At 43.3% G+C, this 16,467-nt stretch overlaps 1 protein-coding gene across 1 annotated transcript; it reads left to right on the plus strand.

The window, feature by feature from the left end:
- Positions 1–8,125: 8,125 nt before the first annotated feature.
- On the plus strand, positions 8,126–14,560 carry LOC141569905 (uncharacterized protein CFAP92-like; the record flags this gene model as incomplete). Its single annotated transcript, XM_074324394.1, is given in 5 exon segments — positions 8,126–8,381; positions 12,042–12,107; positions 12,110–12,231; positions 13,370–13,583; positions 14,497–14,560. Coding segments are annotated over 5 exon segments (722 nt in total), but the record flags the coding sequence as incomplete, so codon positions are not given.
- Positions 14,561–16,467: the final 1,907 nt, after the last annotated feature.

Consider the following 16,467-nt stretch of genomic DNA (forward strand, 5'->3'; position numbering starts at 1 on the left):
TTCCCCAACGTCAAAATCATTCAGGACATCGAGGCAGTCAAGACAGTGCAACTAAAGACATTATGAAAGGCTCCAGATACTATCTCTGAGTGGACTGCTTAATCCATCACTGAGACCAAACTCCAGCTGACCAGAAGGCCCAGTGGTGACCAGGATGACAAGCAGATGACATCTGAGACAGACAGATGTTCTCAAGATTTGGGCCCAAACCAATAATGTCGATTCCTGCTATGCACAATTCTTATGTTTCTTTCGTAGTTGCTATAACATTCACATTCCTAGTTATTTTGATGACCTTAATATTCCTATGACAAGCCGGTCACCTTCCTTGGGTTTTAGATTGCCTATTTTAATCATTTTACATTATTGGCTTGTATTCAAAAAAATTTGGATTGACATTTCTGTTCTAACTCTGGTCCTGACTTGTTTACTTAAGTCTATTTCATTGGTCTATGAGATCCTTCCTCTTTCTACTCCCGATATCTATGGCACATGAGGATAGATGGAAAGAGAATATTTTTGTTTGTTTTTTTCCCATACTTTGGCTTACTCTGGGATTTGTCACCAATCTTCTAAAACCACCTTTGCTAAAAATAATGATTCAATAGTTATGCCTGTTTTGAATTTTCTCCGTGTTCCCTTTTATAATTTATAAGAGATAGACCCACAATACTGCTTAATGAAAATAGACCCTTGGTATGCCAAATAACCTCCTATTGCCCACCAATAATTCCTTTAATTTCCATCAAGTTACATCTTCTGCAGGCAATAACATACACCCTAGGCACTTGAATGTTTAGATTTATGGAGAATGGGTGAAACATGTTCCTTAAGACAACTCATGACCTCTTTTACTATTCAGAAATATACTCTTTAGCTCAGATAGTCCTCAACAATAACATTGTCCTTTATTACTTACATGCAGCCCAAGGAAGAATTTGTGCCACAGCTAATACCTTCAGCTGTTCTTGGATGAATACCTCTTCCCAGGTAGAAGTAGAAACAACTAAGCTTCTTAAATTTGCAAAATCTCTTAAGGGATGTTCCAGTTTTGCCTCATGTGCCACTAGCTGGTTAGGGTTTAAGTTTTCTGATATTTTCAGCTGGCTCCCCACTGAACATCAGGGTTATTTTGAGGTCTGGATTACAAATTGTCTCCTTTGTTTAATATACTTCATTGTCAAGCTGTTGATGTTCCGTATAACCAGGAACCTAGAGGCCCCTATAAAGACTTGAGCGATGGTTGCACGAAGGATAAAAATGATCAATCAGGCCGCTTCATCCCCTTTATTTTTATAATCCATAACAGTTAAAACCTTCACTCCCCATGTTGAATACTATTAGCGAATTACCCCTGGGTTTTTTCATTTGTTTATTTGTTTGTTTGTTTGTTTTATAGATAAATATGAAAACTTCATATGACTTTTTTTTTAAGATTTTTTTTATTGAGGAAGAGGAACAGGACTTTATTGGGGAAGAGTGTGTACTTCCGGGACTTTTCCAAGTCAAGTTGTTATCCTTTCAATCTTAGTTGTGGAGGGCACAGCTCAGCTCCAGGTCCATTGCGGGAGTCGAACAAGCAACCTTGTGGTTGAGAGGATGTGCTCCAACCAACTGAGCCATCTGGACACCTGGGAGCTCAGCAGCCGCTCATTGACTTCATTCTAGTTGCGGAGGGCACAGCTCACTGGCGCATGTGGGAATTGAACCAGCAACCCGTTGCCCAGAGCTCGCGTTCTAACCAATACCCCCAAGCCACCTGTCCACCCATACCCCTGGTTTCTTGATGTCACAAATTGAGTGCCTTTGCTTGTTCTATAACTCTTCTTGAAATGTTCTAGCCATTTTATAGGAAGCTGTGAAGAAATCCTGCTAGACTCAAACCAGTGTGTCAAGATAAACCTAACATCAGAGAATTTCTTTGAATTTGGCACCTGGGAGACCTCTTACAAGCAAATGTCCCTAGTTACTTTATTGGCCACTGCCAACCACAGGAGTCCCACCAAGGGACTGGATGGGCCCAGAGCACACATGTAGCCAAACCACTATGGCATTGATGTAGGATGAGCTGACCTGATCGATCATCAATGCTGTCTGCTAACAGGTTTTGGTCAAAAGGGGAAAATGTGAAGGCCAAGAAGAAATATATCTGCCAAAAAGGACTCCTTGTAGTTAACTAGGCCCCAATTCATTACCAGACTCTAACAGAGGCTTAGAGGCCTCTCACACAGTGTGCATTTCAGGGAAATGCTATAGACTGAACTTTTAACCTCCTGTACTATGCTCCTGCCATCTGAGTCAACTATTATAAGGGAGTTCCTGGTTTCATCTTTCAACCAATGGACTGAGACCTGCCCTGTCCAATCAGAACTACACAATTATATTCTCATTTACCGCTAAATAAACCAATCAGAACTGCACTATAATGACCAATCAGAACTGTACAAATTTGACAACCTCATTTGCATAAAATTGGACCAATCAGGAACCTGGATGAGAACTTTCTGTATAAAAGGCAGCCTTCTCTTTGTCTCAGTGGAGCACACTTCTGGTTTGCATCTGGAGACTCCATCTCCCAGTTTGCTAACTGTTCACCTAAGTAAAGTTTCTCTTTTTTCTGCACATCTTTGGGAATTTTTGTCAACACCACCATTAAGAAAATGAAAGGACAAACAGGGGACGGGGAGAAAATATTTACAAAATATATGCCTGACGAAGGACTTGTATTCAGAATTTACAAAAAACTCCTATCACTGAATAATAAGACAGTCAACTCAATCAAACAGTGGGTAAATGATAGGAACTGACATTTCACCAAATAAGACATATGGGTGACCAATAAGCACATAAAAAAAATCTAAGTATCATTAGTCATTAGGGAAATATAAAATAGAACCACAACGAGATACTATTTCACACTGATAAGTCTAACTATCATAAGTAAGACAGACAATAAATATTTTTGAGGATGGGAGAAACAGGAACCCTCACATGCAGCCACTTTGGAAAACAGTGTGGCAGTTTCACAAAAAGATAAGCGTAAAACTACTACCATGTTTCCCTGAAAATAAGACCTAGCCGGACCATCCACTCTAATGCATCTTTTAGAGCAAAAGTTAATATAAGACCTGGTCTTATTTTATTATAATATAAGATCAGGTCTTGTAATGTAATATAATGCAATGTAATGTAATGTAATATAATGTAATATAATACCAGGCTTATATTAATTTTTGCTCCAAAAGATGCATTAGATCTGATGGTCTGGCTAGGTCTTATTTTCGGGGAAACATGTTACATAACTCAGCTAGGTGCTACTCCTAGGTGTCTACACAAGAAAAATGAAATCATCGGTCCACACAGAGACTTTCATGTAGATATTCATTGTAGTATTTTTCATAAATGTTGAAATGTTTATTAACTGATGAATGGATAGACAAAATATGGTATATCATGGAATATTATTCAGCCATAAAAAGGAATGACGTATTGATAAATGCTACAATTTGAATGATCCTCAAAAACGTTATGCTAAATGAAAGAAGCCAGTGAAAAAGCCAGACCACAAGTTTTAATACTCCATTTATATGAAATGTCCAGAAAAGGCAAATTTTTAGAAACAGAAAGTAGATTAGTTATTGCCTGGGGCTGGCAGTGGGGACAGAAATTAATTTAGATGTGCATGCAGGATCTTATTAGGGTAGTGAGAGTGTTCTACTTATTTATAGTGATGATTTGGCCACTCAGTAAAGTTACTAAAAATTATTGAACTCTACACTTAAAAGCAGTGAATTTTGTGATACAAAATATACCTCAATAAAGCTATCAAAAAGATGGGGCCACTTTGGCTAGGATAGAAGTGGTAAGAAGAAGACAGGTGTGGCTGTTCCCTAAATGCTTCTAACTGCCAGAGTCTTGGGATTACTTCAGAAAGCCCTCTGGGTACCCAGGGAAGATTTGGGGCCACACTACCCTGGGAAAAGAAGAAAGCAGTGACAGATCATCCTCAAATAGCTCCCATATATGGGTGCCCTTTTGCAATGTGCCTCTGCCTTTCCTCTTACCAGAGGTGGAGTCTGTTTTTAATTGGTCTGAATCTGGGCTGGTCCTTGCGATGTGCTTTGGTCAATGGAATGTGGTGAAGCACCATTAGGCCAATTACAAACCTAGGTCTCAAGAGGCCTTGCAGCTTCCACCTTTGCCCTCTCATAACCCTACCCTAAGAATGCCATATGAGGAAGCCAGTCCAGCCCAGGGGAGGATTGGAGGCCACATGAGGGTAAATGAGGTGCCCTAGCCAATACAACCAACTGCAAGACATTTGAGTAATGCCACCTTGGACCTTCCAGTCCTGTTGACCTTCCAGATGAGTATAGTCCAGTGAGTGAGCCCAGGCAACACCAACAAAGATCCACCCAGCTGATCCACAGAATTGTGAGAAGTAACAAGTGGCTATTTTATGCCCCTAATATTTGGAGTGGCTTGTTATGCATCAGTAGACAACTAAAACAGATGCCCCCTTTTGCTTTGACTTTGCCAGGCCTGAAGCCATCTTTGCTAAGGTGAGGTTATGGACCCACCTTTTACACCTAAGTACCATGTGGCACACCTTTGTCCTCACTCTATCCCGTGATGCCCAGGGTCTTGACCTGGACACCACCTCTCTCAGGGCAGTGCTTCCAAATCTTAGCTGTGCAATAAAATCTTGGTGGAGGTAACATTAAGAAATAGGAGTTCTGTGGTAGTCATTTATTATTCTGCAACAAATAATCCCCAAACTTAGTAGTTTAAACAAAATAATTTACTTTGGTCATAAATCTGCAATTTGGGGAGGGGTTGGTGGAGACAGCTGGTTTCTGCTACGTAGTGTCAGTCCAGGTGGCTCAATGGCTGGGAATTGGAATCATTTGAAGTCTGGCACTCTTGCATGTCTGCTGGCTGAGGCTAGAAGTCAGCTGGGAACTCAGCTGGGGTTGTTGGCCAGAATATCTACATGTGGCCTTTTCATGTGGCTGATGTGCTTCCTCACAACACGATAGCTGGACTTTTTAGGATGAGTGCCCCAAGAGAACATGGCAGAAGTACTGCAGGTCTTCAAATACTGTCATTTTATTCAATGATTTTTTTGTTATAACATTGACAAAATGACAAAGGAACTTAACTCTTGTTTATATCAATTAGCCTATGGTCAAATTGTTTTTATTATACAGTAGTAACTCGGTTTTCGAACGTCTCCATTGATGAACATTTTGGTTTACGAATGCCGTAAACCCGGAAGTAAATGCTTCGGTTTTCAAACACGCCTCAGAAGTCAAACATGTCACGCAGCTTCCACTGAGTGCAAGATCCTGAGGCCTACCTGTCGGCTGTTTTCAAACGTTTCAGAACTTGAACAGTCTTCCGGAATGGATTACATTAAAAAACCAAGGTACTACTGTATGTTGTTTCACTTTAAGCCACGAAAATTATTGACGATGTTAAGTGAGGACTCACATCATCATAGTTGGATGACCTGGTTTCTGAAATTACATAGTGTCACTTCCACCATCTTCTATTGGCTGAGGTAGTTACAAAGTCTGTCTGGGTTCAAGGGGAGAAGACTAGACCTACCACCAATGGAAGGCATGTTGACATCACACTGTAAGACCGACCACCAATGGAAGGCATGTTGACATGGGAGGGACTCTATTGAGGTGGTTGTCTTTGGAAAATACAATCTGTTACCAATTCCTAAGCCCACCCCTGGAGAATCAATTCCTCAGGTCTGGAGAGAAGCCTCAGAAGTGAAGTTTGGACATGTTCCTAGGTGATTCTGATGCATAGCCAGGACCTGGCATTGGCTCTTTGTCCAAGACCTGTAGCCTCTCAATCCTGAGCTCAGGGCTGTCCCCATAGGAGATGCTAGAGAGATTGACTGCTGCCCTAGGTGATAATGTGATCGAGAACCTTTTGGAGGGAAACCAGCCTCAGGCCCGCAGGTGGGACCTGAGACATAGAAGGCCTGCTGTCCAAGGTATCATTGACTTGCCATTATTTATTGGGGCCTTTTGGGAGCAGCTGTATTCTAGTAGGCTTTTTTTTCCTCCAACGTTCTGCATCTGTTTAGCACTTCCTGGTTTAGAGATGGTAGTCCACAGGCTGCTGGTTGTACAGTATGACAGGGTGATGTAACATTCAGTGCTAAGAGTTTGAGGCCCAGTTTTTGTGTGGGGGGGGTTTTTTTTTTAATTAATTGATTGAACCTGAGGACTATTGGGTGGTGCGTCAATGGGCAATATTCTGGAATGGAATGCTTCCAGCCCCTGGGGTTGGCCTAGGAAGGCAGGGCACTGAGGGGCAAGGTAGCAGGGTTCCAGTTAAAGCTCTGCCACAGTTTTGCTCTTTGACCAGGGATAGTAGTCATATCTCAGCTCAAAGCCTCAGCTTCCCCAACAATTGTGTGTAGAACCTGAGCTTCCATTCTCTTGAACAAACTGCTACTGAGTGGTGCTACTCTCTCTGGCCAGAAAACTTAATGTAATTCCCTATTGCCCACCGTCTTAGTGCCCTGCCTTCCCTCCACCACTATGTACCAGGGGCCCTGCCCAACACTCCAGTCTCATCATCCCTTACTTGAACTTGCCATGTGCTTTCACCCCTTTGGGCCTTGGCATATGCTGTTCCCTAAGCCTGGAATGCCTTGTCTTTCTTTCACTGCCTGGCAAACCGCAAAGTTTGGCTTTTGTCTCCTCCTTTATGAAGCATGCCTCTGACCCCTCCTGCCAGTCACCTCTGCCATGTGTCCCTCCGCCCATCCCCTTCTGTGTTCTGTGGCCTTCTACAATGGAAGCAGAAGCCAGGGCTCTCTCAGCGGAAAGACAGGGGTACTGGTAGGAGGGATTTTACAGCAAAGACCAAGTCAGATAATCTGGGTTTCAATCCAGTGCTGCCACACACTTGGCTGTGTGACCTCAGGCAAATCGCTGCCCCTCTCTAAGCCTCAGTTTCCTCGTCTGAGTTGGGGCTCACAATCACTAACAGAATTTTGATGATATTTTAAGGACATCAGTGACAGAAGCAAAAAGTCTGTATGAGAGAGGTTTGGGGTGGGGTGAGAGGATCCGAGTTTGCAGAGCCCTTTGCTTCCTTTGCCTTTACCCGTACTCTAAGTAAGGGTCAGGAGTATTACGGGTGCTCATGTTTGGAGCAGGAATTCCTTAAAGATTAAACGAGTGGACGGATGAATGAATGCAGCTGGTTTCCGAATTTAGATACACTATTTGCCAGACTTTGTCCACACAGCGGGCCTGAGACTTCCGGCTGAGGGCGTCAGTCCCGCCCCAGGAGGGCCCCGGCCCCGGGTCTTGCACTGGCCGGTCTCCTAGCAACTCTCTAGCAAAGTTGAGTGTGGGGCTGCGGACCGTGTCCTCCGGAACCTCCTCGCACAGCGGCTGTGCGGCTGGTATGCAAGCCAACTGACGCCGCGGTCTGAGCCCCGCCTGCTACCTAGAGCATCTGCTCGTCAGTACGTTGGCGCCTTGAGGGGACCGTGTGTCCGCACCGCCCCCCTCCCCCGCCCTCCCCCTCCCCGCCCTCCCCGCGCCTCCACTCCCCCACCCCTCTGCAGCCGGGGCTTATTTTCTTGGCATTAGCTGGGGTCCCGACTCCTTGTGCCGTGGGCGCTCAGTGCCCATTTGTATCAGACCGCAAGGTTCTCGCCCTCCTTGACCTCATCTGGATTTTGCACATGCCTTGCCAGTCCTCAAATGGCAAATGCATATTGTGCTTTAGAGCAGCTACCCCAAGGCCTCCCTGAGTGGAAGCACGGGAATTCTCCCCCACCCCTTGTGGTTCCCAGGAACTGTACTCACCTAAGATAGATATTCCAGGAGAGCCAGATGATTGAAAGGAGGAGCGGCTGGGGCTGGAGAGAACAGAGACTCAAGTTAGAGAAACTGAGGTTGTTCAATATCATGATTACTGCCAGCCACCATTCTCTGTGGTACATTCAACCCAGAAAATGACAAGGGAAATGAGGGAGGAGAACGGTGTTCCTGAAAGAGGTATGGCTTCCCTTCTGTGAACAGAAGGTGACAGAAGTGCCTTAATTTTCTTCCAGTTAGGAGTGCCGGGTGGACACTGCAGCATGTCACTGCATGCCTGGGAGTGCGACGATGAGGACAAGGCAAGCACGCGGCCCAGGCCCTCCCAAAGCGCCTTTTCCCGGTCCATGAGCGAGTGTGATGTGGCGGACCTGGGCGCCCGAGCCCAGGCCCCGGGTTCTGAGCACCAGTGCAGCAGCGTGGCGTCCTCAGATGGGCCTGCCAGCATTTCCAACTCCGACGAGCCCCAGGTCGTCCCCTGCAACTTCATCATTTCATTGGCCTTCCCAGTGAACATTGGTAAGTACTAGAGCAGAATTCCAACTCTGCAAAAAGGGGTGGACTAAGGACCTTCTTCCAGGAGTTTAGGTCACACATGCTCCCTCCACCAGCTTTCCCCAGTAGGGTGGTAGATTCTAGGAGCAGAGGTCAGGAAAGAAACTGCAATTTTAGGGGGTCCACTATGGACTGTGTGGTCTTCACACTTTTAATCCTCTCAATAACCCTAAGAAGTAGGTGATGCTCTTTCTCCTGTTTGCAGATGAGGAAATGACAGAGAGGTTAAGGCCTTCATTCCCATAAGCTGGTTGTACGTCACCCATTCCTTACTTAAAATACAGATTCTCAGATGTGTTGAATCTCTGAGTGTAAAATTAGATCAGTTAGCTATTACTGCAACAATGCTGTGTAACAAATCCAAACAAGCTCCCCAGGTCAGTGGCTTCACACAGGAATCCCTGTTGTCCTGGATGAGCGGCTTAGCAGAGCGAGCCTGGGCTCCCTGCACTGCGGGCGCTGCTCTCCTCCGGGTAGCTCTCATCCTCCCCTGAACCTAGGAGCTAGCCCGGACACATTCATATTACCAAAAGGCAGAGAGACAACAGAGGGCAAGCCCAGTTACCCAAGCACTCTTCAGGTCTTTGGGCACCTCCCACCTGCTAATTTTTATTGGCCAAAGCAAGTCACGTGGTTAAACCCCAATATTAGGGGAAAAGAAAAGTACTCCATGTTGTGTCATTGGATTAATCCCTGGTCATTCTCAAAAGGTGAAAAGAATTCACAGACTCACCCTGAAAGGAGGCGAGCAAGGAAGTAAATTCATTCCAGATGCCAGCATAGAAGTTCCCCAGGGCAGACCACTGCTCCTAACTGTAGGTTATCTTTTTCTTATACAGGAAAGGGTAGGTAAATGTCCTTACAGCAGGAGATGTGAGGTATAGACTGAGGTCATTTGATTGACATATGTTGGTTATATAACTACTTTCTTTCTGCTCATGCTCTTACCCAGAATGCACACAGAAAAACCCACGGGGGGCTAAGCCTAATGTTCATTCCATTTCAATTGCATTATAATTAGGCTACAGTTCAACTAATGGGCAGGTTTTGGCAGTTTGCACATGTGTGAAGAACCAGTTAATACCAGTTGAGTCTTATCTCCTCTTTTTATGAGAGAATACACATCTTAGATTATTTCTAGGAATGAGCCTGGGCAGTTCCTGGGGAGGGATGCAGGCCTGTGCCGCCCCCTTTAGGGTCACTTTATTAACCCTTTTCTGCCTCATCACTCCACTTTATGATCTACCTTTTGGTTTTTTGTCTACTTAAACTGTCCTGCCCACGATGACTAATTTCAGCTTCTCCTTGTGGCTGTCAACTGTTGCTTCAGATTATTTTGGAGGTTATGTGGTTAGGTGTATACCATATTTAAAATTGATCGATTTTCTTGGTGAATAGAACTTTTTGTCCTTATGTGGTGACCTCCTCTACCCATAATGATGCTTTTTATCTTGGGTCTATTGATATCACGCAAAAGAACACTGAAAAAGATTTCTGTCAAATACCAACCAAAAGAGAGTTGGTGTTTACTTGACCACCTTAACCTTTGCCTTTCTTGCAGCATCTTCTAGACTTGTTTTTCTTATTTTGGTGCTTCTTCCAAAGGCATTTACAAAATAGATCTCTGTGCAGCAAAAATTTATGAAGCCTTGCATGCCTGAGAGTCCTTTTTATTAATTTATTTTCCAATTACAGTTTACATACAATATTATATCAGTTTCAGGTGTATGATTAGACATTTATATACCTTACAAAGTGATCACCCTGATAAGTCTAGAACCCATCTGACACCATTGATAGTTATTACAATATTATTGAATACATTCCTTATGCTGTATTTTACATCCCCGTGACTATTTTTATAACTGGCAATAGGTAGTTCTTAATTCCATTCACTTTTTCATCCACCTCCTTAAACCCTCCGATCTGGTGACCATCAATTTGTTCTGTATCTATGAGTTTATTTCTGTTTTGTTTGTTTACTTTGTTTTTTAGAGTCTTTTTATCATGCCAATACCTTTGAAGGACATATATCTGGCTGGATATAAAATTCTAGGTTCAGTGTTTTTTTTTCTTTCAATATCTGAGTATTTATGGATTTGTTTATAAATGTTTATTAAAATAAATTGTTTAAGAGAAATGAGATCCTAAACATTCTGTTCTACAACTTGCTTTTTAAAATTTTGACAATATATCTTAAGTGCCTGAGAGGAAATGAGCATATTTGTTTTTACTTTGTTGTTGTCTTTTAAACACCTATATAATATTCTGTTGTGTGTTTCTAATTTATTCTACCCCTTATTGGTGACATTTAACTTGTATCCAAACTTTTTCTGATACATTTCTGCAATAGCCCTCCTTGTATGCACATATGTGTGTGTGTGGGTGGGCACTTCCGTAACCTGGATTTCAACAAGTGGAATTGCTGGGTTAAAGGTACAGGAGGTCCTTGACTAACGTTGTTTCATTCAACGTCGTTTCATTGTAACGTTGATGAGATGCTCTAGGGACTTTTGTTTATATCAATTAGCCTATGGTAAAATTTGATTTCATTGTATGTTGTTTCATTAAAATCCAGGACCTATCAATGACATAAAGTGAGGACTTACTGTATGCATTTACATTTTCTTATAGATATTGTTGAATTGCCCACCAAGGAGGTTGTAGCAATTTTCTCTCCTATTGACAGGAAGTAAGAGGGTCTGTATGCCTGTCCACTTGCTCTCTCACCTTAGATTGAATCAGAACACAGACCTATAAAATGCTTTCTGATCAGTTTCACCTTTACAAGAAATCTTAATGCCTAGCAGGGACTGGCTGGAGACCTTTATTCCAAGCTCCTCACAAAAGCTAATTCTTCTGGTGGCACAAAATTAATACAGAATCCTGGGTGTTAAAAATTTGAAAATTTAAAACTACAGCTTTAAATGTAGTTGTGATAATATTTTTATAGAATGAAATTTGAATTATTTATGGAGTTCCTGAAGCATCTTCTTATGGTGTGCAAAGCCCTAGCTTGGAGGGTTCACTTTAAGGGCAAGGCCAGTGGAGACCCTGGTCTCTGGCTGAAGCCCAGACTTACATTCTGCATCCTTTCATCCCATCTACCCACATTGTGCAGCTTCACTCATGAGGTTTTGCTGGACTCTGACCTCTGCCTGGAATAACTACCAGTTTTGCTTCTACAAAGACTCTGCTGAGGTCCCCTGGGAGGCTTCCCCCACCACCACCAGGCAGAGTTTACCTCCACCTCCTCTGATGTTCTTCAGAACATTGTTCATGCTGCTAGTATTACACAAATCACACTGTGCTGTGATTTTTTTAGTTTGTTGTTTTACTTGCTTTTTACTGTGGAGACTAGGATGAGGCAGGTGAAGTGCCTGAGGTCAAAAAATATAAGGAGACACTCACTCTCAGAGTCATACACTGAAATTTTGCACCCTGGTGCCTAGTCCTAGTCCAGAATAGCGTGCTACTCTGCTAGCTAGGAGGGCTAGGCAAGCAGCATGGCGGGAGGTAGCCGCCCACAGCATTGGGCTCTTTCTTGGTTCCAAGGAACTGCGGGGATGGATGTGCTTTCCCATGCCAGGTTAAAACAAGGCTCATTAAATCTGTATCTTCTAGGTCATAAAGGAAAATATACAAGTTTGATTGAAAAATACAGAAAAAACCCTAAAATGGACAAACCTGTTGCAAGGTTCGCCGTTTCTACCACATTGAGTATTTCCTTCTGCCAGACGATGGAGAGCCTAAAATAGTAGATATGGTGGTATTCCCAGCGGTGGTCAAAGTGTTCCTGGATTCAGGAGTAAAGGTGTGTGTTTAGTCTTGTATATAATACCCAATACGCAAAGTGTTCTCCCTTCTCCTGAAACTTGGTAGAAATGCAGGATCTTGGGCCCCACCATGAGCCTACCAAATGGTAAATAGTTGTTACCAGAAAAATTATGTTGAACTTCAGTTCTTTGTCTTCTTGAAGGCAAGACTTCAATCAAGAGATGAAATTTGTGCAGCACGAACAGCAGAAGTTTATTACTAAAAGAAAGTATACTCCGAGATGTGAAGCGACTGACTAAAGGGAGGGAAGCAGCCCTCATATATTGTGTGAAGGCTGTTATCTGTATGGTAGAATTGCCTCCCCTCTCCCTTCTCTTATCACCCTTTCTCCTCCTGAGGTGCCTAGTCCTCTGGCATTTAGCAATGCATTTCTTTGATTTAGGCGCCTGTGTAAACATATTCCTTTGGAGTGTGTGAAAACCTGGAATCTTGTTGTGCTAGTAAAGTATCCTTGAGCCTGACAAACAGGATGTGTCCCCCACCCCTTCTCTGACTTCTAACAACGCATCTCTTTAATTTAGAGGTATATATTTCATTTAGAGCCTGGAATCCTGCTGGGCGGCTGCGGGGTCTTCACCCAAGTAGGAGCTGCAGCAAGGGGCTTTCTAACTGGGGCTAAATTTCTCCTTCTCCTGCTCCTTTCTGTCTGCCCACCCTATCATACTGACCTAATAAGGCCAATTATATGACTTTCTATTTAAATATTTCTACCTAATAATTGCTTTGGTGTTTCAAAAGTTTTTGTAGCTCTCGCGATTTCTTTCTTTGTGTGTATGGCATGTGAGGATGTGTGTGCACACCCGACTGCCCCCCACACGCAAACAGCTGCCTGTGGCCCAGCTCAGTCAGGGATGAGAGTCACTGGAAAGGATACTATTTGCAGGTAATTGCTTTGACTTAATTTTTTCCGAGGAACCCAGAGGTGTGTCAGGGCCCAGCCCATGACACCCATTTCCTGATGTGAGTTTGAACCTGGGGGACAACCAGACACAGAAGTTAGATAAAGAGCGGGACCTCGCTTCACTGCCAATAGGTACAGTCTTTGGTGATGGGTCCTAGACTGCTGAGCCTCCCAGCTTTCCACACTGAAAGTCTCTTGGTGTTCTTTTACACAGACAGTGAGGCCGTGGCATGAAGGGGACAAAGTCTGGGTGTCATGGACCCAAATTTTTAACATCAACATGACAAAGGAATTACTGAAGAAAATAAATTTTCACAAAATAACTTTGAGGCTCTGGGACAGTAAGGATAAGGTTTCAAGAAAAGTCAGGTATTACCAATTAAAGCCTGCTGGATATTCGGAAGATGCAGGATCTTCTGGTAAGTCAGGTATTCCTATTTTATTTGAAAAGTTTCTAGAGGCTTGTGGCTTCTTACCAGTGACAGGATAAAAGCAGCATCCCCTTGTTTCCTCTGTCTGATTTTCCTAGTGCACACATTAGTTTCTTTATCAGTGGTATGTTATCCCTCAGGGTGCGTTCAGGCCTCAGAAAATGCTGCTCGGGTCTCTGTTTGTGCACATTAGCCACTGCCTTCCCACCTGCCACCTTTCGGGACCTTCTGTGCCTGGGTGGTGCCAACATTGGCACCCACCCCCAGCCTGTCTCCCTGGGTAAGTATTGTGTGTTCACTGAAAAAAAAGGATACAAAGAAACAAAAGAGAAAACTTTTTTTTAAATCCCACCACCTTGAGACCATGTCAATATTTTCACATAGACCCTCTAGAGCAGGGGTGTCCAAACTGCGGCCCGTGGGCCAACTGCGGCTCACAATCCATTGTTAATTGGCCTGCAGCAAATTCCAAAAATATATTTAGTTTACTTAAATAAAGCAGGTGAGGCAATACGTATTTCACCTCGAGTGAGTGGCCCAGCTGTTTGTGTATTTTACCACATATGGCCCTTGGTGAAAACCTTTGAAAAAAGTTTGGACACCCCTGCTCTAGACTCTTACTTGTGTCAATATTAGATCAACTCTAGAAAGTATCCTTTTGAACAGCCCTGGAGAGTGCTGGAAGGAGTAGAAAGACCCAGGCTTTGAAGTCAGATAGCTGAATTCAGTCCTGTCTCATCTTGAACTAGCTAGTGACTTTGGACATGTACCTCCTTCCTCTGACCAGATGCCTAAAGGCAGGGCCATAGCAGTGCCCCAGACACAAGCAATAAGGAAGGTGTGTGCTGTCTACAGAGAATTGAAAAACAGAATAAACGAGCAAACAAAACTGAAAAACACTCAGAGATAGAGAAAAAAAAACGGTTGCTAGACAGAAGGGGTTTGGGGGATGAGGGATTAGGAAGCACAAATTGGTCGTCACAAAATAGTCACAGGGATGAGAAATACAGTCTGGGGGATATAATCAATAATGTTACAGTCTACGAGGTCTGATAATTAAGTTTGCGAACTTGTTGCAACGGTGTTGCTAACCTTTTTTGATATCAGAGGGATTATTCATTATGAATTTGTACCAACTGGACAAACAGTTAACCAAGTTTACTATTTGGAAGTGCTGAAAAAGCTGCGTGAAAAAGTTAGATGAAAACAACCTGAACTTTTCGCCAACAATTCATGGCTCTTGCATCGCGGCGATGCACCAGCTCACACACTGTGAGGGAGTGTTTAGCAAGTAAACAAATAACTGCATTGGAACACCCTCTCTACTCACCTGATCTGGCCCCCAGTGACTCTTTACCCAAAAATAAATACCGAAATACATTGAATTTTGATGACATTAAGGACATCAAGGTACTACATCGACAGCTCTGATGGCCATTCCAGAAAGAGTTCCAAAATTGCTTTGAAGGGTGGACTAGGCACTGGTGTCAGTGCATAGCTTCCCAAGGGGAGTACCTCGAAGGTGACTGTAGTGATATTCAGCAAAGAGGTATGGAGCACTTTTCTGTGATGAATTCAAGTTGATTGTCTGACCTCATGTGTATTGTTTCAGATGGGTACTGAACTTATTGGGGGGGCATTCACTTCATAGATTATATAAATGCCTAACCACTGTGCTGTACACCTGAAACTAATATAAAATTTAAAACAAACACAATAAAAGGGGATGTAACGTTCAGCATAGGGAATGAAGTAAATATTGTGATCGCATGGAACGGTATTGGAGGACTTATTGGTGATCACTTCTTTAGGTATATAAGTCTTGAATAACTATGGTATACCCTTGAAACTAATATAATACTGTACGTTAGCTATATTTTAATCTAAAAAAATAAAATAATAAAACCCTGCCAGTTAAACTATACCATGGCATTGATTGTAAAGATGCATCCCTGTTTTTCAGAGATGTTAAAAGTTAAAAGCAATATACATCTGAGAATCCATGGAATATGGCAATATTATTGCTGTTTTAGTGGCTTTCAGACAAGTATAATTGATATGATAGGTAGGTCGGTAGAGATGAGCAGGAGAAGGAGAAATTTAGCCCTGATTAGAAAGCCACTTGCTGCAGCTCCTACTTGGGTCAAAACCCTGGCAGCTGCCCAGCAGGACTCCAGGCTCACACATACCTCTAAATCAAAGAGATTGTTGTTAGAAGTCATGGGGGGAGGGGGGAAATCCTGTTAGTTAGGATCATGAATACCTTACCAGCCCAACAGGATTCCAGGTTTTCACATATCCCTAAGGGATGTGTTTACATATCCCCCTAAATCAAAGAAAAGCATTGCTAAATGCCAGAGGACTTGGCACGTCAGGAGAAGAAAGAGATGAAAGGGGAGGGGGAGGCAATTCTACCCATAGAAATAAAAGCCTTCACACAATGTAAGGCGGGGCTGCTTCCCTCTCTTGGGTCAGGCCCTCCCTATCTGAGAGTGTACTTTTACTAATACATTTCTGCTGTTCATGCTGCACAAATTCCATTTCTCGATTGAAGTCTTTCCTTCAAGAAGACAAGAACCGAGGTGGTTCAGCAGTTCCATGACCTTTCTGTATCACCCTCTACCCTGGTATTTCATTGCTCTGCAGCTTTTCATCCCTGCCCAGTGCCTTAGGGAACCAAGTTCTGACTTCTGAGTCCAGTCATGCAATCTGTTCCCTAAGGCTCCTTTCTTGTTGCCATTCCCACCTTCAGACCTGGTCCATCCCCTGGTCCCTGAAGACATTAGGCTTTTCCTCATTGTGGGATCCGTCTTCAGGTATTTGGCCATACCTAGGGGGCTCTTAGCCTCATCTCTTTCTCCAAATTGTTATCCATCCTTTA

This window comes from Rhinolophus sinicus, unplaced genomic scaffold (genome assembly GCF_036562045.2).
Source record: "Rhinolophus sinicus isolate RSC01 unplaced genomic scaffold, ASM3656204v1 Contig131, whole genome shotgun sequence".
NCBI lineage: Eukaryota > Metazoa > Chordata > Mammalia > Chiroptera > Rhinolophidae > Rhinolophus > Rhinolophus sinicus.